Raw genomic sequence first — 27109 nt, 5'->3', positions numbered from 1 at the left:
AATGATCAGAGACCCAGCTGTGCCATGGGCCTCTTGAGATAGTTAGTACAGCTCAGCCAGACCCCTTCTGGCTTTTTCCTGACAGGCATGGCACACCCAGCTCCTGGAGGAATCCCCTGCTCAAATTCCAGGCTGGCTAGTTAAGTAGCCTACTCCTTATTGGGGGTTCTACATACACGTACCCTGTAACCCTCTGATGGTCTCCAGGACCTGGGCTGGGTGCTTCCAGCACCTGGGTCATACTTGTCTTTGCACCAGGCTCTGGGGAGATGGCAGGGCAGGAGCACAGACTGGCATGGGTGGGGCACAGCTGGACTGGAGCTCAGGGAAGCTGAAAGCTATTGGTGGAGTTTATTTTGCTGGGATCTCCCACTAGGCAGTGAACCCAGGAGGGCTGGCAGACTGTCTCTTTCTCCTTTGCCACCTGCCTAGTAGGACTGACAACACATGAGTGAAGGAGTAGCTGCCAGAGCCTCCTTTCATCCTGTCCTTTGGTTTATGCCCCTCCTTCTGTCCAGAATGAATCAGCTGAAGTTGCTGCCATCCCAGTTGGGGGCACATGCCTCGAGGCTTCTGGCCCCGCATGACATCCAGATGTTTAGCTGGTACAACAGGTCATCTGGGCCCTGGGCCAGCTTTCCAAGCAGCAGAGGTGGAGGCAGCTCCAGTTACATGGAGGAGATGTACTTTGTCTGGTTGGAAAATCCCCAGAGTGTCCACAAGGTTGGCACCCCCATTCTGCCCTCTGTGTGGGAGGGAAGCTCCTGGGGCAGGAGAGGGGAGAAGCAATTTGTCAGTTGTGTGATCTTGGGCCAGTTTCTTTGTCTTTCAATCCATCATCCCTGTGTGTGAAAGAGCCTTGTCCTCATACTGGATGAAGAAAGTCTGTTGCTTTCCTGTTGCTGAACCAGCTAGTGGGCAGTGGGCTGGCCTGAGAAGTATTGGCAATGCTGTGCTCAGCCACACCTGGTCTAAGACCAGCCCCTGCCCCCTTTGTCACGCTGTGCTTTCTCCAAGTGGCATCTTGTTGTGTAGTTAGGTGCATACGTGTTTAGGTATGTATTGAGCTGACAAAATAAATACCTGCTGATGGTAAAAAAAAAAAAATCAGATGACAGAGTGAAAGTAAAAAGTGAAGCTGCTCTCCCTTCTCTTTACTCACACTCACATGATCCAAAAACAAGAAATATGAGGTTAGACAGTAAAAAGGCTCCCTCTCAATCCATCTATCTGCTCAGCTCCCACCAGTCTGTCTCAATTTATTCTCAGCTGCTTCTGTACCCTTTCAGAAAATTTCTTCAGGTAAACTTACTGCATATGTAATTTTAGATCTCCTCTTTATACAAAGTAACTTGTAACATACACTATTTTGCTCCAGGCTTTTTTTACTTAATGTTCATCTCCAAGCTCTTTCCAGGTCAGTACTTGAAGAGGCTCATTGTTCTTTTTTCCAGCTTTGTAATATTCCATTGTGTGGATGTGCTGCACACATCCCCATGGACAGACATCTGGTTCATTTCCATACTCTGGTTGTCATGACCAGTGCCGTGGTGCATAACCTCGTACATTCCTCTTGCATGTTTGCAACTATCTCTAGAAGAAATATCCCAAAGTGGAATTGTTGGGTCAAAGATTATCTGTATACGTGATATTTATGGGTTTTACCAAATTGCTTTCCACAGGGCTTGTACTATCTTGTTCTCCCACCAGTACTGTGTGAGACTCAGAAAGCCTTTTTATGTGCTCTGCTAGAACAGTGATTTTTCAACTGGGTGTCACAAGAATTTTTAAAACATACAATACCTGACTATTTAGTCAGGGGTACTGACCTCTTTTCCCTTAGATTGTCAAATAAAAAATGACAATAGCCATCTGGTGTGAATGAGTCAAAATTATGCCTATTTTTGGTGAGCATAGAATTTTAGTGATTAGTTTATGTGTGCCAAGAGGTGAACAAGGTTGAGAATTTGTTGTGCTAGAACATGGATGTGCTTGTCCACATGCACATCTGCTTTTTGCATCTGCACAAATAGTAGCAAACCATACAGCCTCTTCTGCTGTGTTTACTTTATAACACATCATGGTGATAATCCACATCCACAATAATAAATGCACCTTATTTTTTGTAAAGATAGCATGATCTTCCAGAATCTAAATGAATCATTTTTATTTAATCAGTTTCCTATTGATCACCACTTAGATTGCTTTTACGTTGTCATTTTTATGAATAGTCCTGCAGGGAAGGATCATCCATGTACATATATCTAGGCACACCTGTACAACTACATCTATAAAATAAATTATGAACAGTGGAATTGCTAGTTCAAAAGAAAGATGCATTGAAAATGTTGAGGGCCTGCCTGCCCAGTTGCTCTCTGCAAAGGCCTCCTCCCACCCACTATGCATGACAGCATATTTCCTCTAGGGGTAGAAGCCCCTTTCACACCTGAAGTCCCTGGGTCACATGTTATAGCCACCTTCCCCACCACCTTCCTGGGTCCTGGAGAGATCTTGGCTCCTAGTGAAGGTTGATTTTGAGGGATCTTCTTGGCATGGTCCTGGGAAGTCTCTGAGAGCTATGGTGGTGAAGGAACACCCAACATTCCCCAGAGCCTGAACCAGTGCCACCCTCAACTCCTCCCAGGCTCAGACCTGGCTGTTTTCTTACTCCTGCCCAGTCCTGGGATGGCTTCTTCCGGAAAGCCAGTGAGGAAGCATCTTGTGGTCCCCCTCAGCCACAGCCATGCTCTGTTGTCCCTGAGAGCAGGCCGGCAGTCTCAAGCCAGACCAAGACCAGCAAGTTGGTGGAGGACCACCTGGCTGTGCAGTCCCTGATCTGGGCGTACCAGGTAAGTGGCTAGTAGGGCACACACTGGGAGGTGTGGCAGGGTGCTGACAGGAAAGAAACTTGCTCAACTCCAAAGTCATCTCTTCAGAGAACCCTTCTCTAAGCCCTCTGTCTGTCAGGTAGCTCTCCTCCTGCTACTCTGTCACTTACCACCCTCTAACCTTTTTTGTACATACTGATTTGTTTGTAGTCTTTCTCAAAGAATGTTATCTGTCTCAAACACCACTATGCTCAAGTACCTAGATGAGGACTTAGTAGAAAACCAATATCAGTAAATATTGATTGAAAGTTGAGTACATTGGCCCTTGTGAATGTCTGTTTTCTTCTCTTGACTGAGCATGCAAGAGGACAGGAAGTGGTATAAAGCAGGTGCTAGTGTTCATGGAATGAATGAATAGTTAAGGAAATGGCTTTCCCACTACTGGCTGCTCTTTTCTAGAGACTTAGGCTCTCACCAGTGGGTCCCCAGGTTGGGCTCTGGCCATGCTGAAGAGTCCTGATGATGTTCCATAGTCTTGGACTTGACCAAACAGTACTAATTGGAGGGTAGCCCTGGATGTTCACTCCAAAACAATTGTTATTGTTTGGGATTTCTCGGGGAATCAGCGGCAGAAGGTATTTGATAAGAAAGTTGTCTTACAGACAGGCAAAAAGGAAGCACAAAGGCATCCTGGGGCTCTTGGCAGATTCTCCATGGGAGGGAGCATCAAGCTGCTACTAGGGTGTAGGGAGGCCTTAGCGAATGGCAATAATGCCTTGCCTCTGAATGGAGTCCTCTATATGGGAGGGCAGCTGCACTCCCTGTTCATAGAAGGGGAAAGGTAAGCAGGTCAGGTTCCCTCACTGGCCTGAGGACACTTGGATTGTGGGCCACCTGGGAGCAAACAGCAGTATTTGTAATTATGTTTTTCTTGGCTGGATGAAAGAAGCATAAAATGGCCTTAACCATTGATTTAGAAAACAAAGAGCAAGGAACATAAAACTATATTATACAGAAAGCAATATTCAGAGTCTAATCAGTTTCCAGATCTTCAGCCAGCCTTTGTTCCTTAGCCAAGACTGAGCCCTACGGAAACCACAGTAGTCTCTGGATTCATCAGGTTACTCTGTGTCTGCCCAAGGTTATGCCTGGTGGTCAGTACCCCTCACCCCCCGGGCAATTAGGAGGCAGAATTCTGATTTGACTTATCTATACACAGTACTGAAAAATAAACATTATTATTATGGCCATTTGCACACATAAAAGGTAGAAAAATTGTGCAGTGAACCCCACACAACACAGGGCCAGTTAAAAAAATTTTTTTATTGGTTTTTAGAGTGAGAGAGAGAGGGAGAGACAGAGAGACAGAGACAGAGAGAGAAACATTGATTTGTTGTTCCACTTGTTTATTCATTCTTTGGTTGCTTCTTGTATGTGCCCTGACCAGGGATCAAACCCACAACCTTGGCAAATCAGGGTCAATGCTCTAACCAACTGAGTTACTAGGCCAGGGCCACAGGGCCAGTCTTGATTCACCTATTACCCACCTCAAGTTCCACCCACTGGCCACTGATTATTTTGAAGCAAATCCTAGACATCATATTCCATTAATTGAACATTTCAGCATATATTTCTAGAGGTAAAGGCTCTTTAAAAAATATATTATCATACCATTATCACCTAAAAATAATAACAATAATTCTTAATGACACCAAATATTCAGTTGGTATTGATGTTTGCCTGTTTGTATACCTTGCCTTTTTTCTTTTCTCTTTTTTGTTTTTTGTTTTTGGAAGAAACCAAGCTGTTTGTCCTGTAGAATTTTCCTGAGTCTGGATTTTGCTGATTGCATCCCTATGGTGTAACTTCATCTGTCCCTTTGTCCCATGTAACTTCTGTAAATTGGTAGTTAGATCTAGAAGCTCTATCAAATGTAGATTTGATTTTTTTTCTTTCAAAGTCAGCTTCCTGGTGGTGGTGGTACTTTTATCAGTTAGCAGCTATGATGATTACTTCCTGAATACATTAATTTGTTAAGGGTGGTAAAAATGATGGTACTCTAATTCAGTCTATCTTTGTTTATTACCTGAACTACTTCTATCAAGAGAGACTGCCCTTTGTCAACTCCATTTTACTCCTGAGGTACAATTTCTGTAGGAAAGACAGGATTAATGCTTAATTTTTCTTTTTATTGATAAATTTTCAAAATTATGAGGTAGTAACCTAGCATTCTTCAAAGATGGCCAATGAAGATATTTTGTATTTTTTTAGTATGATAGGAATGCATGAATTTAACATATTTCATGAATTTCAATCTGTTACAGATGTTATCCTTATCATAGCTCAAAATGTTTCCTACTGTCAGCCCTGGCTGTGTTTGAGTGTCCCTTTGCTCTCCATTATGACAAGGGGCTTGGAGCTGCTCAGCCCAGAAATCTGCCTCCCCAGTAAGGGCGGGAGCGCTCCCTGCTATGGCTTTGGCTGTGACTTCTGGGCACTGTCAATGGTTACAGCCAGGAAGTATTTTTTTTAAAGATAACATACTTTCTGGGGTTATAGTGATGCTTCTGTATGTGTTAAGTGTAGGACTTAGGGTTTATCCTTGATCTCATCAACCTCATGTCACCATTTCTTTTTAAAGATGTTAAAAATAGAATTTCTTCAAGACAGCAATACAGTGACTTACTTTATTTTCTTACAGCCCACACACAACAGTCTTAGAATATAATTCTAACACCACACTACTGATTGGTAATAGAAATGAATTTATGAACCTTTCCCCTGCAGTTCTCCTTGTCTTTAGGGGATAGTCTATTAGTCAGTGGGAACAGTTCTTCTCTATGAGTTATACCTCAAAATGGATGCATTAATTCATTTGTTTTGTTTTACTTTCAATTTTAAAACTTTATTTTGTTTTATAGTGATATAAAATATTCACAAGTTTCCAAAATCAAACCTCTTCAAAGCAAGATATCCTTAAAAGTCTAGCTTTTAGCCTTGCCACTCTATTTCATCATTTCTCCATAGATAATTTTTATATTTTATAGTTTTCTTATTTTACAATTTATTCTTCTGATGCAGACATTTATTTGATGATACAAATATATACAAATGCATATATTTACTGTAGCTCCCCTTTCATAGACAATAATAGTTTACTACACATACTTTCTATGGTTTTTTTGTGGAGATCCCCACATAGCAGCTGATAGGGATTTTCTTCATTCCTTTTAGCAGCTCTCTACTACTCCCCTGTGTGGCTTTCCCATATCCGTATGACAGTCTCCTGTTGAGGGACATTTGGGAAGTTTCTAGGATTTTGCAACTCCTAATAGTACTGGAGGGACCACTTTTGTATATGCATCCTTTCCTGTTTTTCAAAGCTGGATGTTGTACTTCTTTTTATTGTTGTTCAAGTACAGTTGTCTCCAATTCCCCCCCTCTACTCCCCCCCCCCCGACCCCAGCCATCCCTACCTCCCACCCCTGATCCCATCCACCCTTGGTTTTGTCCATGTGTCCTTTATACATGTCCCTGAAAACCCTTCCCCTTTTCCCCCCATTATCCCCTCCCCTCTCCCCTCTGGTTACTGTCAGTTTGCTCTTGTTATACTTTTAAACAGCACTGAACTCCTTTCACCTCAGTGGCTGTGGTGGGTGGGGCCTTATAGGCACCTGTGCAGTGGTTGGATGCTGGAGACATGTGGAAATTTGAGATTCTAAAGTGGGAAGTGAGTGGCTGGGGCCCAGAACCTTGCTCTTGGTGATGATCTGTCCAGCTGACCTGATCCTATCCCTGCCCTGCCCTTTTCTCCTTCTTCCAGATCTGGGGCCACCATGTGCACCAATGCACCCTGGGCATTCTGGATGCAGTCCTGGACTCCTTTGTGCCCTCAGACTTAACCACAACCATCGATAAATTGGGTGAGAGTTGGTACTCTTGTCCTGGTGGCACCAGAGCGAGCTGGTGCCTGTTCCCAGTGAGGGACTCTGGGACCACAGTGCCTCTGGGTACTGGGTTTTTTCTGACCCTTGTCCATCTACTGCACAGTGTCCCTGCAAGGAATGTCTCCCTGTATTCCCTAGCTGGTGCACCATGCTCAGCAAGCTTGAGCCTTGTCCAGGCTCACCCTCACGACAGCAAACTGGGCTCTGACTCTCACTCCCTGTTTCCTGCAGACAGAGGTTCCCTGAGCTTAGGCTGGACCTGGTGGGAGGGTGCTGGGTGTAATGGGTGTAGGTCTGGGGATACTGCTGGGCTCCACCTGGGCCTGATCCCTCTTTCATCCTCTATGCCTCCTGTTCTTTGCCATGTGTGCCTCCTCAGCCTTCTATGACCTGCAGGAGGGTGACCTGGATAAGGAGTTCCAGTTGCCCACAACCACCTTCAGTGGAGGCTCTGAACACACCCTCTCTCTGCGGGAGATGATTCGGTGCCTGGAGGTGAGCAAAGGCAAGTGTATTAGGCACACCTGATGGAGCTCTCTGGAGCCTGCTGGAGGGAGGGAGGGTGCTGCCTTATCTGCTTCAGATGCCTGGTCATTTGTCCCTCTTCCTGGCTCTTGTGGAGTATACCCCTGTTCTCCCAGAGCACATACTGCCAGCACATTGGCCTGGAGTTCATGTTCATCAACGACGTGGAACAGTGCCAGTGGATTTGGCAGAAGTTTGAGACCCCTGGCGTGATGCAGTTCTCCAGTGAGGAGAAATGGACCCTGCTGGCCCAGCTGGTGCACTCCATGAGGTCAGGCCCCAAATGGTCCAAGTGGCTGGAGGGCCTGTTCCTGGATGTACAAGGTGTCCCAGGCCCTGGCTAAAAAAAAAAAAAAAAAAAAAAGAATTATCAGGAGAAAAAAAAAAAAAAAAGAAAGAAACTAAGAGGAAACCTTGCAAGGGAAGGCAGGACTGGATGTGCCTCATCCCCTGGCTTAGAAGAGGCCCTTGGGAGGAGCACTGGGGCCAGGTGTTCGGGCCAAGCTGGGCATGTGCACAGGGATGGGGCTCCAGGAGAATACAGCACACCAAGAAGGGCCAAAGTGGCTTTGGGAATGTTTGGGCAGAAAGATGTCTCTGTGTGCAGTGAGTACAGCAGGGCCCCCCTGGTGGGGCACCGCCTGGCTCTGCCTACTGACTTCTCTGAAGCTGGGTCTGCCCAGGGCTGCAGGGGCCTGGAGCAGCACCTGGCTCAGCTGCTGGATACACAGTGGTTCCCTGAGTAGTGGGGTTGGGCTGAAATTTGACGTTAGCCAAGAGGAGGTCTTTGGGTTGTGGTGAGAGAGTCAGGTTGCAGTGCATGTGTGTGCAAGAGGCAGTGGGCTGGGAGCAGGGGAGGTGGCTCATTGGAGCAGTTCGACTGGAAGGGGGAGAGAGGATGGTAGCTGGGAATGGGTGTAGGCAGAGGTTTTGGTTAAGCTAGGAGGACCGTAGCTTCCCTCAAGACCTGTGCTCCTTGCTGATAGGGACATTGTGGTGTCTGTGGCAGGTCCTAGAGTATGTGGAGGCAGGTGATTTTGCAACTTCTTTTGTTCTGAGTACCCTCCTCCAAACCATCATGAATAGCCTCATGAGCCTCAGCTTCTCCATTCTTTCCCTCCTCTCTTCAAACAGCTTTGAAGACTTCCTGGCCAGGAAGTGGTCCTCAGAGAAGCGGTTTGGCCTGGAGGGCTGTAAGGTCATGATTCCTGCCCTCAAGACCATCATTGACAAATTGAGTGAGATGGGGATTGAGAATGTCATCTTGGGGATGCCACACAGGTGGGCCGCCCCTCCCTTCCACAGCCTTATTCATTCTCCTCCAGGCCCAGTAGAATGAGGTGGAAGGGAGGGGATGAAAAGTCAGAGCAGGGGTTTTAGTGGGACATGAGAACAGAATGACCTAGAAAGTTCTCAGAGTCCCTGCTTATCACTGAAAGAGCCAAGCACTTGGCTAAAGCCACAAAGCCAGGAACTAACCAGGCTCTCAGACTCGGTTTTTCTCTCACCTAGTTACCACTGTCGCCAGGAGGGTAAATATTTCAGAAAAGGTTTGTATTGTACTTCTTAAGGTCCCTATGGACAAGGAGATGTGGAAGGGCCTGTCCTAGGGAAGTGCAGGCAGAGCCTGGGCAGGTGGCCCCTGACTGGCATAACCTGGAGGAGTTTCTCTGGAGGTCTCTTCCTCTGCTGCAAGCTGACTACGTGTTTCCCTGTGACCTTGATAAAAGTCTTGGATGCTTGACTTGGCAACTGGGCAGTTACTTCTGAGCTGGTGCCTGTGGTCTAATGAAGAATACAGCTTGGGGACAAGTAAAGATGGCCAGGGTTCATGCTGAATGGGCTGTAAGAGGACATGCTGAACAGTCTGGGGACAAAGCCCCTGTGTTTCCTGTGATCATTTCTAGTTGTTCATGGTTGGGCCAGTCCCAGTCTGCATCAGCATAAGGGGTGTTCAGGTGTCCAGATGCAGGGTGAGAAGGTCTCCATCCTGTGGGCTGTTCTGCCAGGAGCTGAGAGTTTGCCCATCACAGGCTTCCTGCTCTGAGGGACCTGGAATGCTCAGTGTCTAGTCAAAGGGTCAGGCAGAGCTGGCCCTGTGGTCTGGGGTGGCATGGGCCCTGTGGCTTCAATGGACCTGTGGAAGAGAATGGCATTGGGTGGTCAGGGTCAGCCCTGGGACTGTATGGTGGTGCTGGCCAGGCTCTTGGCCTGAGGAGGGCTCTGGGAGCTGAGAGGTGCTCTGGTCCAGGCCTCCATAATTGCAAATGGGCCTGTAAGGTCGAAGGGCTTTGCCTGTGGCCCCATAGCTCCCATGACCCCACAGACAGGAGAGAAGCCCACCTTCTGTCACAGGGCCATGTGAGGCTGGAGGTGGGACTGAGCTATGTGTGTGTTTGGGGTTGGCATCTGTTCGGGGGCTTTGGGAGATGAGTTCTAAGTCATGCACTATGCCTCCATTGGCTGGTGCCCACCCCGAATTAACTGCCCCCACATGGGAAGTTCAGATGACTAAGGACTGGAGAATCGCTGATCCCTGGCTCCTTTCCTCTAACCCCACCCCTCAGACCTCTGCTTCTCTGGTAACCCCTGATCTTGGGGTCAGTCTAGTTCCTTCTTCCCTTTTCTGCTCCAAGATGCTGCTGGGCTAGGCTGGGGGTCATGTGTGAACTACAACAATGCAATAGCAGATTGGGGCCAAAGTACTGGGTGGAGAGGGTGGGCACTCTGCCATGACGCTGGTGGTTCCCTGCTTGTGGGGGCTTCTGAGTCAGAGGTGTATAGGGAGGGGTGTCTGGGGGAACTGGCCAGCCAGGATCACTCACATACCTTGTAGATTGAGTGGGCTGGGCTTCCCTTGGGCTCCATTTGAGGGTTGCCATCCCCATACTCCATGATGATTCTGATGGGTCCCAGGTGGGCAGGGAGCACAGTGGTGCTGGGCCCTGTCAGGGAAGGCAGCCTCTGTGCCAGGTGAGAGCCCAGCCCCCTCTGGCTCCAGGGGCAGGCTGAATGTGCTGGCTAATGTCATCTGCAAGGACCTGGAGCAGATCTTCTGCTAGTTTGACCCCAAGCTGGAGGCAGCGGATGAGGTGGGTGCCAAGCCCAGGTTTCAGAGCCCCTGGAGAGTTGGGTGTTTGGGAAGTGGACTGGGAAGGAACTGGGCCAGGAGTTTTCAGGCTTGGACAGACCTTGAGATGGACAGACACCTGGAAGAGTGGGAAAGAGGCTGGGGATATTTGTATGAGGCCACTGAACCATTTTTGGATCAAGTGCTCTGGTGTCTGATAGCTAGCAGAGCCCTTGGATAAGCTGAGCTAACCTCCCCTATTTCCAGTTATGGAAATGGGCCCAGACAGGTGCAGGGAAGTCTTGAGGCATTCACTTTGGCTCGGGCTATACCTTTCTGCCTAAAGTCCTATCCACCATTTCAGATGGCCTTAGTCATTTGTTTGCCCAGGACAGCCTTGGGAGATCAGGACAGTCACCTGTGCCCATTGATGAGCAGAGGAAACATTTTTCTGCTCATTCTCCATTCTTGACAGGCATACATGTTGTGCATGCCTCACAACCCACGCCTTTGCCATGCTGGGTCTTAGTCCTGACAGCCCTCCTCTTTCCTCTGCTTTTTGCCTCTTGTATCGTGCTGCCTGCCTCCTCTTTGCGTGGCTCTGATGGTCCTCCAGGCAGTGAGCCTCTCACTCCTTCCTCTGCACTCCCTTTGCCCTCACACCATCTCTATTCTAGCCTTATCCAACCTGTGCACATGTGTGCATGTGCATGTGTATATCAGTTTTCCACTCCAGGCTGATAGCAGAGTAAGGGCAGGGATCTCATCCCCAAAGCTTGAGCTCCCAGCACAGGTGCTTGGTTTGTTAAAGTGAATCACATTATATGACTGTTCTAAGGTCCCAGCACATTAAGCCAGGGCAGGACTGGAACCCACATCTGCTTCCTCCCAGCCCAGAATCTTTCCACCGTCCTGTCGGTTTAGCTCAGACACCGTCATCTCTCTGAGCCTCAGCTTATTCTTCGGTACAGTGGGGATAGCAATGCCTGCCTCAGGAAGGTCGTGAGGAATCAGGGATGATGTGGGTAAATCCTGGTCAAAGAATACTTTTTTTTAAGAAAGTATTTACTAGTTTTCTTTTAAACTAAAAAATAGGAGCTTTTTTTTTTTTTTTAAACAGCTTCTACAATGAGAATATGTCTCCCTGGTGAGCCCCCTTTCCTGCTCCCAGAGGCTCCACTGTGGCCAGTGTTGTGTTAAGGTGTGTACTTACATAAATGTCCCATGCAGATACAAACACACATATTTACCCAGTACGGCCTCATTTGTAAAAGACCAGGGGAGTAGCTCCTACACCTTGTTGTTTTCACTTAACAAGTGGTTGCTTTCATAGCAGCACAGGGAACTCCCTGAGCTTCTAGTGTTCCATTGGCTTATGCCATCTCCTGTACATGGGCATTAGATTGCTGGAATGATGGTCTTTGCACATGTGTGTGATCATATTGTTAGGTAGTGTCTGAGAGATACCGGGGCTGGAGCTAAGAGGGCTTGCAGACATTAGCAAGTCAACCGTTGTGTGTGGGAGTGCCCCGGTCCTCCCTTACTCTGTTGAATCTTTCCAGTATGTGCCCCAATCATTTTTGCCAATATGATTGGGGCACAGATAATTGCATTTTAACATGTTTCTTTGTTATGAGTTTTTGTATCTTCTCATGTTTTTAAGCCATGCTTATTTCTTTTTCCATAAATTCCCCTTCATGGCTTTTGCACATTTTTCTATGGGGTTTTGGGCTGTATCTTACTGATTTGTAAAAGTGCTTTATATATTGAGGGAGTTAGCCCTTTGCCTGCATTTGTCTTGTAAATAATTTTTCAGCTTGATTTTCACTCTAACACTGTGCATGGATTTGCTTCCCCCATGACAAATTCATTAGATTTTAGCTGTCTTATCCTTTATGGCTTCTGAGGTTTGCACATTGTTTAGAAAGGCTTTCCCTACTCCAAGATTATAAAATATGTCTGGTACTGTGGCTTTGTCTGTCACGTGCTGTAAGGACTTAGGAGGGGCTCAGCTCTAGTGTTTGCCCAGAGGCTTGGCCAGTAGTTTCCGCACCATTTAGGGGCCATCCTTCATTTCTCCGCTTTTACTGCTGCTGGCTGCCTGGCCACTTCCGACTGATGCCTTACCCCCTTCTCACTCTTCAGTCATTTATGAAAAGAGAATGGTAGTTGAAATGCAGAGAGGCCCTGATGAGGCTGCGGCTTATCTGGCCTCAGCCTTTCTCAGGCCAACCTGGAGGGCAAGGAGAGGCACTGTGCAGGGGTGGGAGGTGACTGGAAGAGGGTGTGCATCAGGGACAGCACAAGCATTTCCTGGGAGCAGAATCTAGGGGCTGTTTCAGTCACACTGCACTTCCATCTCTCTGTCCATCTGTCTCCCTGTCTGAGGTGGGAGGGCCAAGTTCATCATGGTCCACCTCAACCCCAGGGCTCTGGAGACGTCAAATATCACCTTGGCATGTACTATGAAAGGATCAACCGAGTCACGAACAGAAACATTACTCTGTCACTTGTCGCCAACCCTTCCTACCTGGAAGCCATAGACCCTGTGGTGCAGGGGAAAACTAAGGCAGAGCAGTTCTACCATGGGATACACGGGGCAAGAAGGTAGGCTCACCTGGCCCTGAGGGGTGGGCCCTGGGTCTCTGCAGTATAGGGGGCAGGGCTGGGGTACGTAGGCTAGGCAGGGGGACTCCTCTTGGCTTACACTCTGCTCTGTAGGTCATGTCCGTCCTGGTTCATGGGGATGCTGCCTTCACTGGTCAGGATGTGGTCTATGAGACCTTCCACCTGAGTGACCTACCATCTTACACCACCAATGGCACCGTGCATGTTGTTGTCAACACCCAGGAGAGGGGGCCTGGCTGCATACCAGGCCTCGTCGGTGTTGCACATCCCTAAATCCAGGCAGCATTTTGAGGGGAAGAGTGAGACCATCCTGGTTCTAATTCCACTGCTCTGCCATGTCCCTGTGTGTGACCTCAGGCAGGATGCCTACTCTCCCCCGCCTCGGTTTCCTGGTCTGTGAAATTGGGAGATATATACATCTATCTGTTTGTCTACCTACCTATCAGTCATCATGATGAAAAGTGTAAGGACAAAGGAGTACAGGTGTAACTAGCACAGTAGCTGGACATGTGGCTAGATGCTGCCTTTAGCTTTGTGTAAATTAGCCAGTCTTACAACACAACTTTCACAGACCTTTGCATTTCAGTCACCTATGGTTAATAAAAGTTCTTCTGAGCCTATGGAGCCCTGGGTTAATTGCCTCATTTGCATTAAGTCATCAAATCTTCACAGAATAACCCTGTGAAATAGGAATTTAATGAAACCTTTCAATAGTGAGAAAACTGAAGCTTTGGGAATTTAAGTGCCTCACCCAAGATTGTACAGTTAATAACTGGTGGGACTGGGGTTTACCCAGGCCGTGTTCCTCCCTACCACTGTATAATGTGATCACAGAAAAAAAGACCAGGTACACTTGCCCGGGTATTGCTGCCATCCCCATGGGACCTGCTGCTAAGGCTGATTTTGGGGCCACTCACCCATTTTCCCTTCATTTCCCACATACCTCCTGGGCACACCTGATGGACCTTGAGGCAAAGACCTCCCCAGCTCCTTGACCCACAGTCTAGCTCTAAATAACCAGTCACTGCCAGTTCCTCCTGCTTCTGCAGATTGGCTTCACCACAGACCCCCGAATGGCCCGCTCCTCACCATACCCCACTGATGTGGCCCATGTGGTCAACGCGCCCATCTTCCACGTGAACGCGGATGACCTTGAGGCTATAATATACGTGTGCAGCATGGCAGCCCAGTGGAGGAACACCTTCAATGAAGATGTTGTTATGGTCCTGGTGGGTCTCAGGGGCTGAGGCCAGGGCAAGGGGTGTGCAGCCTATCCTGGCTGAGCTGAGTGCCCCAGGTCTGCAGCACCTGTGACAGTTGGGGCTAGGAGTTCTTCTAGGAGACAAAAGGTTTAGTGCTACCAAGAACAAAATTTGCAAAGGCTTGAGGGTGGGACATTCAGTGAGAGGTGGTGGCAAGGTCTTTCAGATTCCTTGAAGGGTATGACATGCCAGACATGCCCAGTTATGCAGTGACTATGCCTGTATTGCCTGAGGATGGGGACTGAGTCCCCCCACCCCCGATGTCCCTGAAGGTCTATTACCACCAGCGTGGCCACAATGAGATGGATGATCCCATGTTCACCCAGCCGCTCACGTACAAGCAGATCCACAGACAGGTGCCTGTGCTGAAGAAGTATGCAGACAAGCTCATCGCTGAGGGCACAGTCACCCTGCAGGAGTTTGAGGTGTGTGTGGGGGGGGGTAGGTTGGTGGGTGGGCCTCATGATCACCTGGGATAAGCCTCCACAGAGCCATGACCCTGGGGTATTTGCCGATGTTGCCATCCCAGTGCTAGGAACTGGTGATATAAAGAAGTAGTCAATGTGGTCCTTCAGTTATCAACAGCCTTCAATTATCAAGGGGGACAGAGGGCCAAAGACATAATACAGCTTGATGGGCTGCAGCAAATGCAATGGGGAAGCCCAGCCTTAGGCAGGAGTTTGGGAAGGCTTCCTGTAGGCCTTGGCCCTGAGACCAGGTTTGTCCCCTTAGTTGTATATAGGGATCCCTTAGTCTTCCTTCCTTGATAAAGCTCTGAGAGCAAGGACTGTCAGTCTGTCCTGAGTTTCCAAGTCCCTTGCTGAATGGGATCCCCCTAAACTCTGAGACTTTGGCCTCTGGCCACAAGATCCCTGCAGGCCAGCAGACAGAGAGCTCTACAACGTGGTGAGGGGGACCAGACTTATGAGTTCAGGTTGACCCAGCCTCTGGCTGCTAAGAGTTTTGTTGCCTCCATCCATGCCTTCACCCTTATTTCAGGAAGAAATCGCCAAATATGAACGGATCTGTGAAGAGGCATACGGCAGGTCCAAAGATAAAAAGATCCTGCATATAAAGCACTGGCTGGACTCCCCCTGGCCCAGTGACTGAGAGGTGTGTGGCTGAAAGTGATTTCCCTGGGCCTTGGGTGCATTGGGCCCAGGACTGGAGCAGCTCTGCCAGAGGCTACAGTTCTCTCCCTGAGACCCCTGAGGCTGTGTGAGGCTGATTCCTGAAAGTTGGGTCTGGCATCACCCTCAAAATACCTGTGATGAGCTGATGTCTGGAAAGAAAAGGCTGAGCTGGGGCCATTGGACACCAAAATGGAGAGAGCCAGGGGTGGGGAGGGATGCTCAGAGGGCTTCCCTGGGAGAAGGGGATTGCTCAAAGGGACTCCCAGAGGTAAAGCTAGATGGCTGTGACCCTGGCTCAGGGAGTAGCTCTCTCAAGGTCCCAAAGGAGGATGTTAAGTAGGTATAGGAGCTGGACCTGTGACTGTCAGCTCCCATGGTCCTGAGGATAGGCTCATTTGACTTCAAGTGCCAGATGGGGTCAAGGGAGAGGAGGGCTGTGGAGGCAGGCTGACAGGGCATCTGAGGCCCCACCACCACCCAAAAGTGCACAGAGTTTCTGCCTTCTCAGGCTTCTTCAACGTGGATGGGTAGCCTAAGAGCATGACATGCCCAACTACGGGCATTCCTGAGGATGTGCTTACCCACATTGGCAACATGGTGAGCTCTGTGCCCCTGGAGGACTTTAAAATCCACTCAGGTGAGGTTGCCATGCAGGCTCCAGCATGGGCCACTGTCCCAGACCTGACATTATGCCCCAAGAGAGGTGGTATCAGGGGTCAGGTAGGCCTGGCCTGCATCGCCAATTGGGTATTGGTGGGTTGGCTAAACTCTTGGAGCTTTGTTTGTGCCCTGTGAGGTGCCTTGATAGTAGCTCCTGTCAGAGCAGGTTGATGTGGATGCCTCCCTGTTAGTTGGGCTCTGAGGACCAGGCTTATGTTGCCTCTCTGCTCAGGCAAAAGGAAAGCAAAGAAGCAAGGGCTTCTTGTGGAAGGGTGGTGGGCCTGGAATATGGGGGCAGGAATGCTTGGCTTGTCAGCAGCCTGGATGGATGACAGAGGTGATCCTGCTGCTCCTGTGCTAATAGGTGGTCACTGGCTGCAAATCTTGGTGGTGGCCTCTGCTTAGGCACCCTGGAGGGCCTCCACAGTGGCAGTGGGCACCTGCACCCCTTCTGACTGGCCTGTGGGTGTCCTAAGGCAATTCCTCCACAGTGTGTATGGGGGCCCAGATATCTTGAGGCACTTGCTCTGTGCACACGTCACGGGGTCTGTGTGGGTGTCACTGTTGGGACCCCAGCATGGCCCAGGGGCCTGGGCTCAACTTCAAGCATCTTAATAGCTATGTGATTGTGAGTAAATGACTTCCTTCTACTGAGACTCAGTCTCCTCATCTAGACAGTTAGGACAGTCCACTCCATAGGGTTGTGAGGAATGTACCCAACTTAGTGCATGTGTGTGGTAACTGCTCCTTTCCACAGGGAGTAAGGCTGGTGGGGATTGTGGGCTCAGACCAGCCCACTGTATAGGCTGGAATAGCAGTGCTGGAGGAGGGGTACCTTGCCAGGGCTCTGCTCAGTGGGAGGGATTTACACTGAGTTCATACACCCTGACCCTAGTCTCTGGGCCTACAGCCAAGTCTAGTCTCTTGGTAGGGTAGCCAAGAATTTGGGTCCCTCAGGCTGGCCCTTCTTTCCCCTAGGCCTTTCTCGAATCTTGCAGGGCCATGTGGACATGACCAAGAAGCGGATGGTAGACTGGGTGCTGGCAGAGTACATGGCCTTTGGCTCCTTGCTCAAGGAGGGCATCCATGTGTGGCTCAGTGGGCAGGATGTGGAGAGAGGCACATTCAGGTGAGGGTGGGGGACTCTGGGTCCCAGGCCTCATGCACATTTGTATTGTCACCATTGAGCCCATGGTGGGGGCTGAGAGATCAGCTATGCTTGGGGTCTCCCAGAGTTATCCCAGGAGCTCTGGAGTGGAGCTAGCCCTTCCTCCTTTTCCTAGACCTTTTCTGAGGAGCCCAAGGAGGGCCCTTATCTGGCTGAGGTGATCACAGGTAACCCCATCAGCACCCCTCAGCCCATACCCTTGGGCCAAGTCATCAGAGGGACACTGGGCCACCTCTCTGATCCCGTGGGGCAAGCATGCAGCACTGACTGCTTGGCTCAAGCGGTTGCTTGATCTCAAACCTTGTGATCATCTGTGGGGTGTGTGTGTGTGTGTGTGTGTGTGTGTGTGTGTGTGTCTGACCTTCTATCAAGCCAGCCTCCCCAGTTTGCTTGTTTTAATTGATTTTTTTTGAGTTCAGGTAAAGGACTTTACACTTATAAGTTCTCCCTATCACGTTTCCTCTTTGGGGCTCCAGATGTTTTTGGGTCCTGATTCAGTCACTACCCTGTTAGTGTCATGTTGCTGAGGCATTCAGGATTCGACAAGCTTTTCCTTGGGTCTCAGTTGCTAATCACTGCTGGCCCCTTTCCAGCTAGAGGCACGAGGGCTGCTCCCTTGCACTGTGAGCTGCATATCAGTCCTCACTGAGTGTGGGGTTAAGCCAGGTGGTTCCCCTTGTTGTGTAGTTCCTTCCTCCTGTGAACCTAGCAGAATAGGCACGATGGTGGAGGTGGAAGCAGGATGGGCAGGGGTGGACAGTACCCCAGGGGTGTGGCCTCTCAGGGTCTCAGGCTCCACATTTGTGAGGTGAGACACTGAGATTCTCATGTCTGTGTGGTGTGCGGGCACTGCTGGGAGGGAGGCTGCCTGGAGGAGGGAACAGTTCTCTCTGGCTTTCCAAGGCCTTCTTGTCCCCATCCTAAGGAACTCAGTCATGGTTTTCTGGTACAGTGATGAGGTCTCTCCTGCTTCCTGATGCCTAGCCCACCTGCTGTGGGTGAACAAGCGCTAGTCCACCTGCTCCCATCCCTTCCTGGTTTGTTTCTCTCCAGCCATCGGCATCACGTTCTCCATGACCAGGAAGTTGACCAGAGGACATGCGTCCCCATGAACCACCTTTGGCCTGATCAGGCCCCGTACACTGTGTGCAACAGCTCCCTCTTGGAGTATGGAGTCTTGGGTGGGTCAGACTCTGCAGGCAGGTCAGGTGGGCCCTGGGACCAAAGAGGGGCTTGCATCCTAAGGTGTCCTGTCTTTGTCATTTTGGCCATGGCCTGGGCCTGGGACTTGGAGATGGCCAGGCAGGGTCAGGGCCTAGGAGAGGCCGAAAGACTCAGAGGCCCCTGGGGTGGACCTGGGTCCTGGGACAGCCCAAAGGGATGATGCTTGGGCTTTTCCTTCCTGAGGCCACATGAGAGATGAAGCCCTGTCCCATGTGGTCCCTCATAGAAACAAGTTGGAGGGTTCTGCTTGCATGGGAGGGGCCTCTTTGGATACCAAAGCCCTGTTCCTGGGCATCAGCCACAGTGGGCCTAGAAAACCAAATAGAGTCTGATATGGACACAGCCACCAACTAGCCCTGACCCTGGCCTGGCCTGGGCTACTTTCCTGACCATTGTCTTACCCCTCTGCTCTGCACCCAGCAGGTCTGTCCCAAGGTCCCCTCCCTAGGTACAGGGCTCCCCAGACTGTGTACCCTGCATTCTCTCTCCCTTGACTTGAGCTTTAATTGACCTGTGTCCTCTCTCCCTGCCTCCTAGAGGGAGGACCCCCCCCAGAGACCTGTTCTTGCCCCTTCCTCTCAGCAGCCCTGCACATATTTTGGGAGATCCTTTTGGTAGAAGGCTCCTGCTGCCTCCCCAGGGTATCTTTGAACTTGACTCCTGGTCTAGACGAGGCTGAAGCTGGCCATACATGCAGTTAGGGCTGAGGGTGGCTTCTCCAGCATGTTGTGAGTTCCCAGGAAGGGAGATCCTAGCCTTTGGTCTCAAAGGAGTCCCCAGGCTCCTCCTGGCCTGTTGGGAAGGATGAGTAGGGTCAGGAGGTGTATGAGGAAGGGCTGGTTTGACTGGATTCACTGGCACTTTGTGACAGTGTGTGGCAGGCTCTTTCTCAGTTTCTTCTATTTAGGCTTTGAGCTGGGCTACACCATGGCCAGCCCAATGCCCTTGTCCTCTGGGAGGCTCAGTTTGGCGACTTTCACAACACAGCCCAGTGCATCATCGACCAGTTCATCAGCACTGGCCAGGCTAAGTGGGTTCGACACAATGGCATTGTGCTCCATAGCATGGAGGGCATGGTGAGGGCTGGGGGCTGGGGCCTGGGGCTCTGGCAGGCCTGGGGGAGGGTGGGTGGACCCTTGACCACATGCGAGGTTGGAGCATATGCACCTCCTGGGCCCCTGGAACACATGGGCCTGCTTAGGGTGGGGCCTCACAGGTCTGTGTTGCTGCTGCTAAGGATGATGATGATACTACTCGTTACTAGCAGACGAAGCAGAAATGTCTGAGAGGTTACTTTTTGCCAGGCTCTGTTTAACATCCTTTCTGTGTATTAATTCCTCCAGTCCTTACAACAACTTAATAAAGTCAGTCCTGCTTCCATTTTCCAGTTGAAACTGAGGCAAAAAGATGTGGACTAGCTTGTCCAAGGTCATTCAGCTAGTAGCTTGGGTTTGAACCTGATCTGGGTAGTAAGCCTGTCTTCTGGTCCCCTCCTGAGGAAAGAGGGGAGATGTGCAGGCCAGCAGGGGAGGGCAGGGGAGAAGCAGAGCATTGTGAGATGCCACCCAAATGCTCATGCAGCCTGACCAGGTGGGCAGGGCTGTGCCAGCTACAGGGGCAGCTCTGATCAGGGTGGGCTCAGCCATGTGACCTGGGCCAGGGCTTTCCCCACCCTGGGTGGTTGAGCTGCAGTGGATGTCCCTGAGGGCCTACTCAGCTTGGGCTGGTCACCCAGTAATGGACTTCTCACTACTGTCATTACCACATAGCTGTCTAGAGCCAGGACTTGTGTGCTGGGCACTTTACATGCCTTGTAAAACCACGTAGAATTCTCACAACAGAACTGGGTGTTAGTCCTGTTCCCATTTCACACCTGAGGAGAAAAGCAGTGTGACCTGTCCAGGTCATGAACTATAAAGGCTTTTCACTGGTGGAGCCTGAGCCGGGCTGGGAGGGGAGGGTTAGGGTGGCTGGGTTGATGCCTGTGGCACTGGGTCCTTGGTGAGTCCCCAGTAAGGGAGGGTCAGGTGGGGGTGGGACAGGTCACCCCTGTTGCACAGTGAGCAAGTTTGGAGGTTAGCGGGGTGGGAGGAGGAGGCAGCTCTGGGCTTCAGTCTGCTCTTTCTGGCTGACTGACCTCGGAGCTATTTCTTAATCTCTTTGCCCCTCACCTTCTTTATCTATAAAGTGAGGAAACAGTGTCTACATCTCTGGGCTGCTTTCAAGACTAGTGGATAATGTGTATGGGGTCGTAGACCTGTGCCTGGGCACCCAGGTACTCAGTGAACAGCAGCTGCTGAAGATCAGAACCTTCTGGAGAAAGAGCCTCTCTGCTGGGCCTTTTTGACTTTTCCTCCCACCCAACATCTTCACATGTGCTGGCTCTGGTCAAACCCCCTGGAGGACACCTTCCTTGCTCTCCTCCCACATTCCTGGTTCTTGCCTATGGTCTAGGCTTTAGAGTGAAGGCAGCTTCTCTGAGAAGCCATCACACTGTTTCCTGAGTCCTGGGTCCCTGCAGGCCAGGTATCTGTCCTTTGTGATATCCCACTTCCCTTCAGCCCACCTGGATCATGTGGCATTTGCTTTTAGGGACCAGAGCACTCTTCAGCAAGGCCCGAGAGATTCCTGCAGATAAGCAATGATGACTCAGATGCCTACCCTATGAGTGCTGCCTGCCCTCCCCTAGGACAGCAACCTACATGCTGTGTCAGGCAAAGCCAGGGCCTGGGTGTCACAGGTGGGCTACCTTCAGCCACACCTTGTCCTCATAGACGTTCTCTGAGGACTTCGAGGTGAGGCAGCTCCATGACTGCAACTGGATTGTGGTCAACTGCTCCACGCCAGCCACCTACTTCCATGTGCTGCGCTGGCAGGTCCTGCTGCCTTTCCCTAAGCCAGTGAGCTTCCCGCCCTAGCTGTCACCATAGTAGTGCAGGGGCCAAATGTGGGGAGCCCTGGTCCAGTGGGCAGCTGGCAGTTGGGCACATGTTTCCCTTCCAGCTGATCATCTTCACACCTAAATCTCTGCTGAGGCATCCAGAGGCCAAGTCCAGTTTGACCAAACGGTGTCTGGTATGTGCCTGGGCATGTTGGGGAGGTAGTGGATGTGAGGCCTGGTGACCCATGGTGTGCCCTCTGCTCCCAGAACTCTTCCATTCTCACCTCTGCCTGTGGCTCTATGGGCTCTGTAGCAGCTCCCACTTGGTCCCCACCAGTGGTTGGATGGGGAGGTTGGCAAGGCAGCCAGCTGGATGGGACCAGGTTGGGTCACTTGGGCTGAGCACAGGGCCAGAGGAGTGCACTGGCCCAGGCAGAGATGGCCTGGCTGTGCCAGGGGAGCTAGAGGTGGGAGCCCTGGGGGAGGTCTGCCTCATTTGCAGGAAACTGAATATCACGTATTCATTCACACATTTTCTTTTTCACTCATAAGCCAAACAGACTTTACTGTCCCTGGGGCCAGAGTGCCTCCTCCAGGAGCTCTCAGTCTCATTTCCCTGGACCAGGTATTGGAAATGAGATGTGAGCCAGCTGAGGAGCAGGGAGTGGCAGGAGTGGGGCCCTGAGGCTTGGCAGAGTCGGGCTGTGCTAGAAAACGGTCCTGGGTTGTAGGAGGAGAGGTAGGCCAGGAAGATCTCAGCAACATAGATGTTTTATTACCTGTGTGTGTTTGGGTGTCCCTCTGGTGTGGGCAGGTGGCTGAGCCAGAAGTTCAGAGCTCTGGCACTGGGGCTGGATACCTGGTGCTGGCTTTTCTCTGGTGGGGCCTGGCAACCTGTTACCCTCTCTGCTCACTGTCCTCACCTGAAATGCAGGGACACTATAGTAGCTTTCTCAGAGATTTTTGCAGAATGCTGGCCTGGTGCCTGGCATACAATGTGAGCTCAGGAAGGAAAAATGGACAGAACTTAAGAGATGGGTGTTTGATTGTGGGACTGAGGGAGGGGGAATGTGCAGTGGTCTCTGGAGACAGCTGCTCACCTTGAAGCTTGGTGACTATATGGGTAGAGTGCACACAGGACATAGCCAGGGCTGAATGGAGAGCAGCTCTGGTCCAGATAATGAGCTCTCAGATAGAGACATGACATCACCTCCTCTGTCCCTGCCAGGGGATGTTCCCATCATAGCCCCATCGCCTTGAACATTGATGCTCCCAGTGCTCTGCCCTTGGCTCCAGCCCCCATCTCCACTTCTTTCCCTATGACATTTCAGTTTTAATCTGTCCTCTCTTCCATTGTTTGGCTCAAGAGGTACCCACTGCAGCCTCAGATCTAAACCTGGGACTAGTCTTAGTGGCCAGGGAGAGCCCACAGGTGCCAGGGATGTGGGCCAGGTTCCCGAGCTACTCCAGCACCTCTAGAGCTGATGCCTCTACCATATACCCTGTTGGTCCTCCAGGGACCAGCTTCCAGCGGATGATTCCCGAGGATGGGGCATCATCTCAGGCTCCTGAGCAGGTTCAGGACGGAAAAGTGTACTATGACCTGGTGAAGGAGCGGAGCAGCCAGGGCCTGGAGGAGCAAGTGGCCATTATGTGCCTGGAGCAGATACCTGCTCAGAGTGATAACAAGGTCAAATAGCCAGCCCCCTGGCTCTGGGCATTGTTCCTGGCAGGGTCAAATCTGGGGACTGTGAGGGAACTGTGTTGCTGCCTTCCCTCACAGGCTATGCTGCCCTTTCACCCTCTCTGCCCCAGATCTCTCCATTCCCCTTTGACCTGATCAAGCAAGAGGTGGAGAAGTACCCAGGTGCAGAGCTGGTGTGGTGCCAGGAGGAGCACAAGAACATGGGCTACTATGACTACATCAGTCCACGCTTCATGACCATTGTGAGCCGGGCACGGCCCATATGGTACAAGGCTGGGTTCTGGGGGATGCCAGCCACTTCCTCTTCTTTTCCCCTTTGTGGGGCCTGAGGGGCGCTGGGGGCTTGAGGCCCTGTCCTGGCTTTGCCTGCCCAATTTGTGGTGTAATCCGGAACTGGCCACTGCCCTTTTCTGGGCCACATTGGAAACCATAGTACCTACTGGCTCTGTGACAGCTTCCCCATCAGGGACCCCTCTGAGTCCCACCCTATAGAGAAAAAACCTTTGCTTTTGTTCTGTAGCCAGAACTAGAGAACCTCCTGAATGTCTCAAATCTCCTACCTCTGATTTTAGGCCAGTTACCTCACCTCACAGTGCCTCAGGCTCTTCTCTACAGCAGGGTGATGATAAGGATTAGACCTGATGCAGTCCTGGGTTAGTGGCTAGGCCAGGCCTAGCCCTCCCCTTATCCTGTCTCTCCTCTCCTAGGTATGTTGGCCGAGACCCAGCAGCTGCACCAGTCACAGGAAACAGGAACACACACTTGGTGTCTCTGAAGAAGTTTCTGGATACTGCCTTCAATTTCCAGGCCTTTCAGGGCAAGACATTTTAGAGCTGGTCAGGGCTTGCCTGGGTCTTCCATGGGGTTGGCTGGGGCTATAGAGGGCTGGTGAGAGGAGGAGCAATGCTTGTGCACCACAGTCAAAGGCCCAGGGTAAAACATACTCATTTAGCAATTGAGGCCCTATAGTAGGCACCACGGGCTTTGGTGTTTTGTCACCTTGGGCCTTTGTGTTTATTTCAGAATTTGTTAGGACCAAAAATGCCAGAGGAGGTGATAAATGGGATGTAGTTCTGGAGTGTTTCCTGTCTGTCCTGGTCTTTCTGGAATTCTTGTGTGGCTTTTCCCATCTATGTCTCTGTAGACAGCTACCCAGGAGCCCATGTCTTTGGTCTCTCCCCTCCTGGAAGATCTGACTGCCACTCACCCTGTCCTTGTTCACCTGTAGATTCAAGGAATATTACCTTTTATGCTCTTAGAAAAGAGACTTCAGCAATAACAACCAGGTGAAACAAAACCATGCCAGGTGATTTATGTATGCTCTGTTTTATGGGGTGTGTCATAATGAGTGTGAAATATAGCCACAGCTCATGTGCACCAAACTAGAAAACCAAATTACAGAGAAATAAAAAATGCATAAGAGACTTTCTGTTTTCATTTTCTGTTGTGGGGGGAAAGGCAGATGGTTTAGAAAGGGTATGTAATGGGAAGAAGAAAAAACTAAACATGTAGGACATAAAATATCTGCCTCCATTGGACATGTTTTCCTTTGAGTACCAGGCAGTGTTTGCAAATCTGTTGGTATCTCCACTTTTTAGCCTTTTGTTGATTTTACTTCCCTGCAAAGATACTGGGGAAGCTATGGCACAGGAGGAATGTTTTACTTTCTGCAAATCATTTATTCATTTATTGCCTTCTCAGAGCACCTCCTCTGTGTTAGATACTGGGGCCTGGGGAGAAAGAGGCATGGGTCTGTGCGCTGTCTTTTCTAATTCAGTTCTCCAACTGGGGAGACACATAAATAGTTTCATTCACTGAGTTATGAGTTGTGTTGGAGGTAAGTGCAGAGGGTTGTGTGGGAGTACCAGAAGGTGCCCTGGAGGGGGTAGTATCTGAAGAAAGAAGAGTCTTACAGGAGAATATGGGAGACATGAGCTTTCCATGGAGCAGACCAGAAATACTGGCCATGGGGTTGGGGAGGGGCAACCTAAAGAAAAAAAATCAGCCTAAAGTTGGAGAAAACAAGTTCCATCAGTCTCAAATACAGCTTTTTAGAGTTCACTTTGAGTCACACTACAGGAGCGTTCTCAGTGACATAAAGTAAAAATAATTACAGCTGCCTTTATAGTGTGTCCACTGTATCTGGGTCTATTGCTGGGCATATTGCATGTATTACTAAATACTATTTAACATTCACTGTGGCTTTGCATGCTGGGAATATACCCATTTTTTAGATGAGGAAATTGAGGTTCACACAAAGTTATTTGTTTAAGGTCACTTGCCAACTGGAGTTGGCCTCTGTCCCTAGACCACACTGCTTCCCTTGGGACATAAGCTTTTCCTGTATCATGTATCCCTGGCCTCGTCGAGATCCAGCAGTGTGGGCTTTCCCTGCAGTTGGGCTGCAGCAGTGTGTGGGACACAGGTGCCTGTGCTGCTTGGGCACCCTCATGCTCTGCAGTTGGGTGGTGGGCACATCCTGCCCGTAGCACACACTGCCTTTCCTCACTCTTATGGAGGACAGCTGGGGGAGGCCAACTGCCAAAATCACTAAACTGAGGAAAACCAATTGCATGAAAAGAGAGCTGCAAACTCATAATCGGAAGAAGTAACACCGGAAGTAAAATGGAGCTCATGGAACAAAGACTTGAAACTAACATCTTTAAGAAGGCAAGGAGGATATTGCTACTATGAAACAATAACAAAGTTAAAAAAATCATATTTAGATTTTTTTTGACACTTCTCCAAGGAAGATATACTGAGGGCCCAGAGACATATGAAAAGATGCTCAGCATCACTAGCCATCAGAGAGATGCAAATTAAAACCACAATGAGGTACCACCTCACACCGGTCAGAGTGGACAACATAAACAAATCAACAAACAAATGTTGGACGGGATGCAGAGAAAAGGGAACCCTAGTACATTGTTGTTGGGAATACAGACTGGTGAGGCCACTGTGGAAAATACTATGGAATTTCCTCAGAAAACTAAAATGGAACTGCCTTTTGACCCAGCAATTCCACTGCTGGGATTATACCCTAAGAATTCTGAATCGCCAATCCAAAAGAACCTATGCACCCCAATGTTCATAGCAGCACAATTTACAATAGCCAAGTACTGGAAGCAACCTAAGTGCCCATCAGCAAACGAGTGAATCCAAAACCTATGGTACATTTACACAATGGAATTCTATGCAGCAGAGAGAAAGAAGGAGCTCATACCTTTTGCAATGGAATGGGTGGAACTGCAGAGCATTATGCTAAGTGAAATAAGCCAGGCGGTGAGGGATAAATACCATATGATCTCACCTTTAACTGGAACCTAATCAACAAAAGAAAAAAGCAAACAAAATATAACCAGAGACATTGAAATTAAGAACAATGTAACAATACCCAGAGGGGAGTGGGGAGGGGAGAGTGGGGAGAGGGGTCTATAGGAGCTACTATAAAGGACACATGGACAAAATCAAGGGGGAGGGTGTAGGTGGGGGAGGGAGGGGGGTTCAGCTGGGGTGGGGTGGAGGGATGGGGAGAAAAGGCACACAACTGTAATTGAATAACAATACAAAATTAAAATTAAAAAAAAAGAAAAGAAGTCAGCTGCTAGCCTCCCTGTCCAAATTATATTGAACTGTTTTGTAGAAATTGACAACTTGATTCTAAAATTTATAGGTAAATATTTACATAGCCAAAACACTTTGAAAGGGAATAATTTAAAGGATGTAGACTACCTAAAGGTGGAGGTGGGGGAGGGTGGTGGGTTTGGCTGGGGTGGGGAGAAAAGGCATACAACTGTAATTGAACAGCAATAAAAAATGTTTAATTAAAAAATAAATAAATAAATAAGGATACAGCAAAAAAAAATCGTATTTAGAAAATACCAAAATATTACCAAAATAAACCCTCAAAAATGGGCTGAATAGCAGAATGGACATAGCTGAAATATAAAATAATAAATTTGGACACAAGGCTTAGGAATTCTCCTAAGAAAATAGAACAAAGGACAAAGATGTATTTCAAATTTTTTTAAAAGAGACATGGAGTATATGCAGATTCCCCAGCTCCTGACATGCATCT

At 49.6% G+C, this 27109-nt stretch overlaps 1 protein-coding gene across 1 annotated transcript; it reads left to right on the top strand.

Moving 5' to 3' along the window:
* The first annotated feature begins 516 nt into the window (after positions 1 to 516).
* Positions 517 to 24437, top strand: OGDHL (oxoglutarate dehydrogenase L). The gene is given in 25 exon segments (XM_024561220.3): positions 517 to 723; positions 2679 to 2849; positions 6652 to 6751; positions 7155 to 7270; positions 7417 to 7571; positions 8435 to 8581; positions 10302 to 10392; positions 12799 to 12955; positions 12958 to 12977; positions 13092 to 13216; positions 14044 to 14227; positions 14533 to 14685; positions 15260 to 15362; positions 15902 to 16030; positions 17032 to 17182; positions 18275 to 18402; positions 19353 to 19376; positions 19379 to 19521; positions 21038 to 21115; positions 21220 to 21345; positions 21449 to 21497; positions 21500 to 21520; positions 22844 to 22998; positions 23142 to 23296; positions 23739 to 24437. Coding segments are annotated over 25 exon segments (3009 nt in total). The 5' UTR covers positions 517 to 519; the 3' UTR covers positions 23863 to 24437.
* The last annotated feature ends 2672 nt before the right edge of the window (positions 24438 to 27109 follow it).

Source organism: Desmodus rotundus, chromosome 4 (assembly GCF_022682495.2).
Source record: "Desmodus rotundus isolate HL8 chromosome 4, HLdesRot8A.1, whole genome shotgun sequence".
NCBI lineage: Eukaryota > Metazoa > Chordata > Mammalia > Chiroptera > Phyllostomidae > Desmodus > Desmodus rotundus.
Note: the sequence above shows the minus strand (reverse complement) of the source record. Positions and strands in the feature narration are given on the sequence as shown.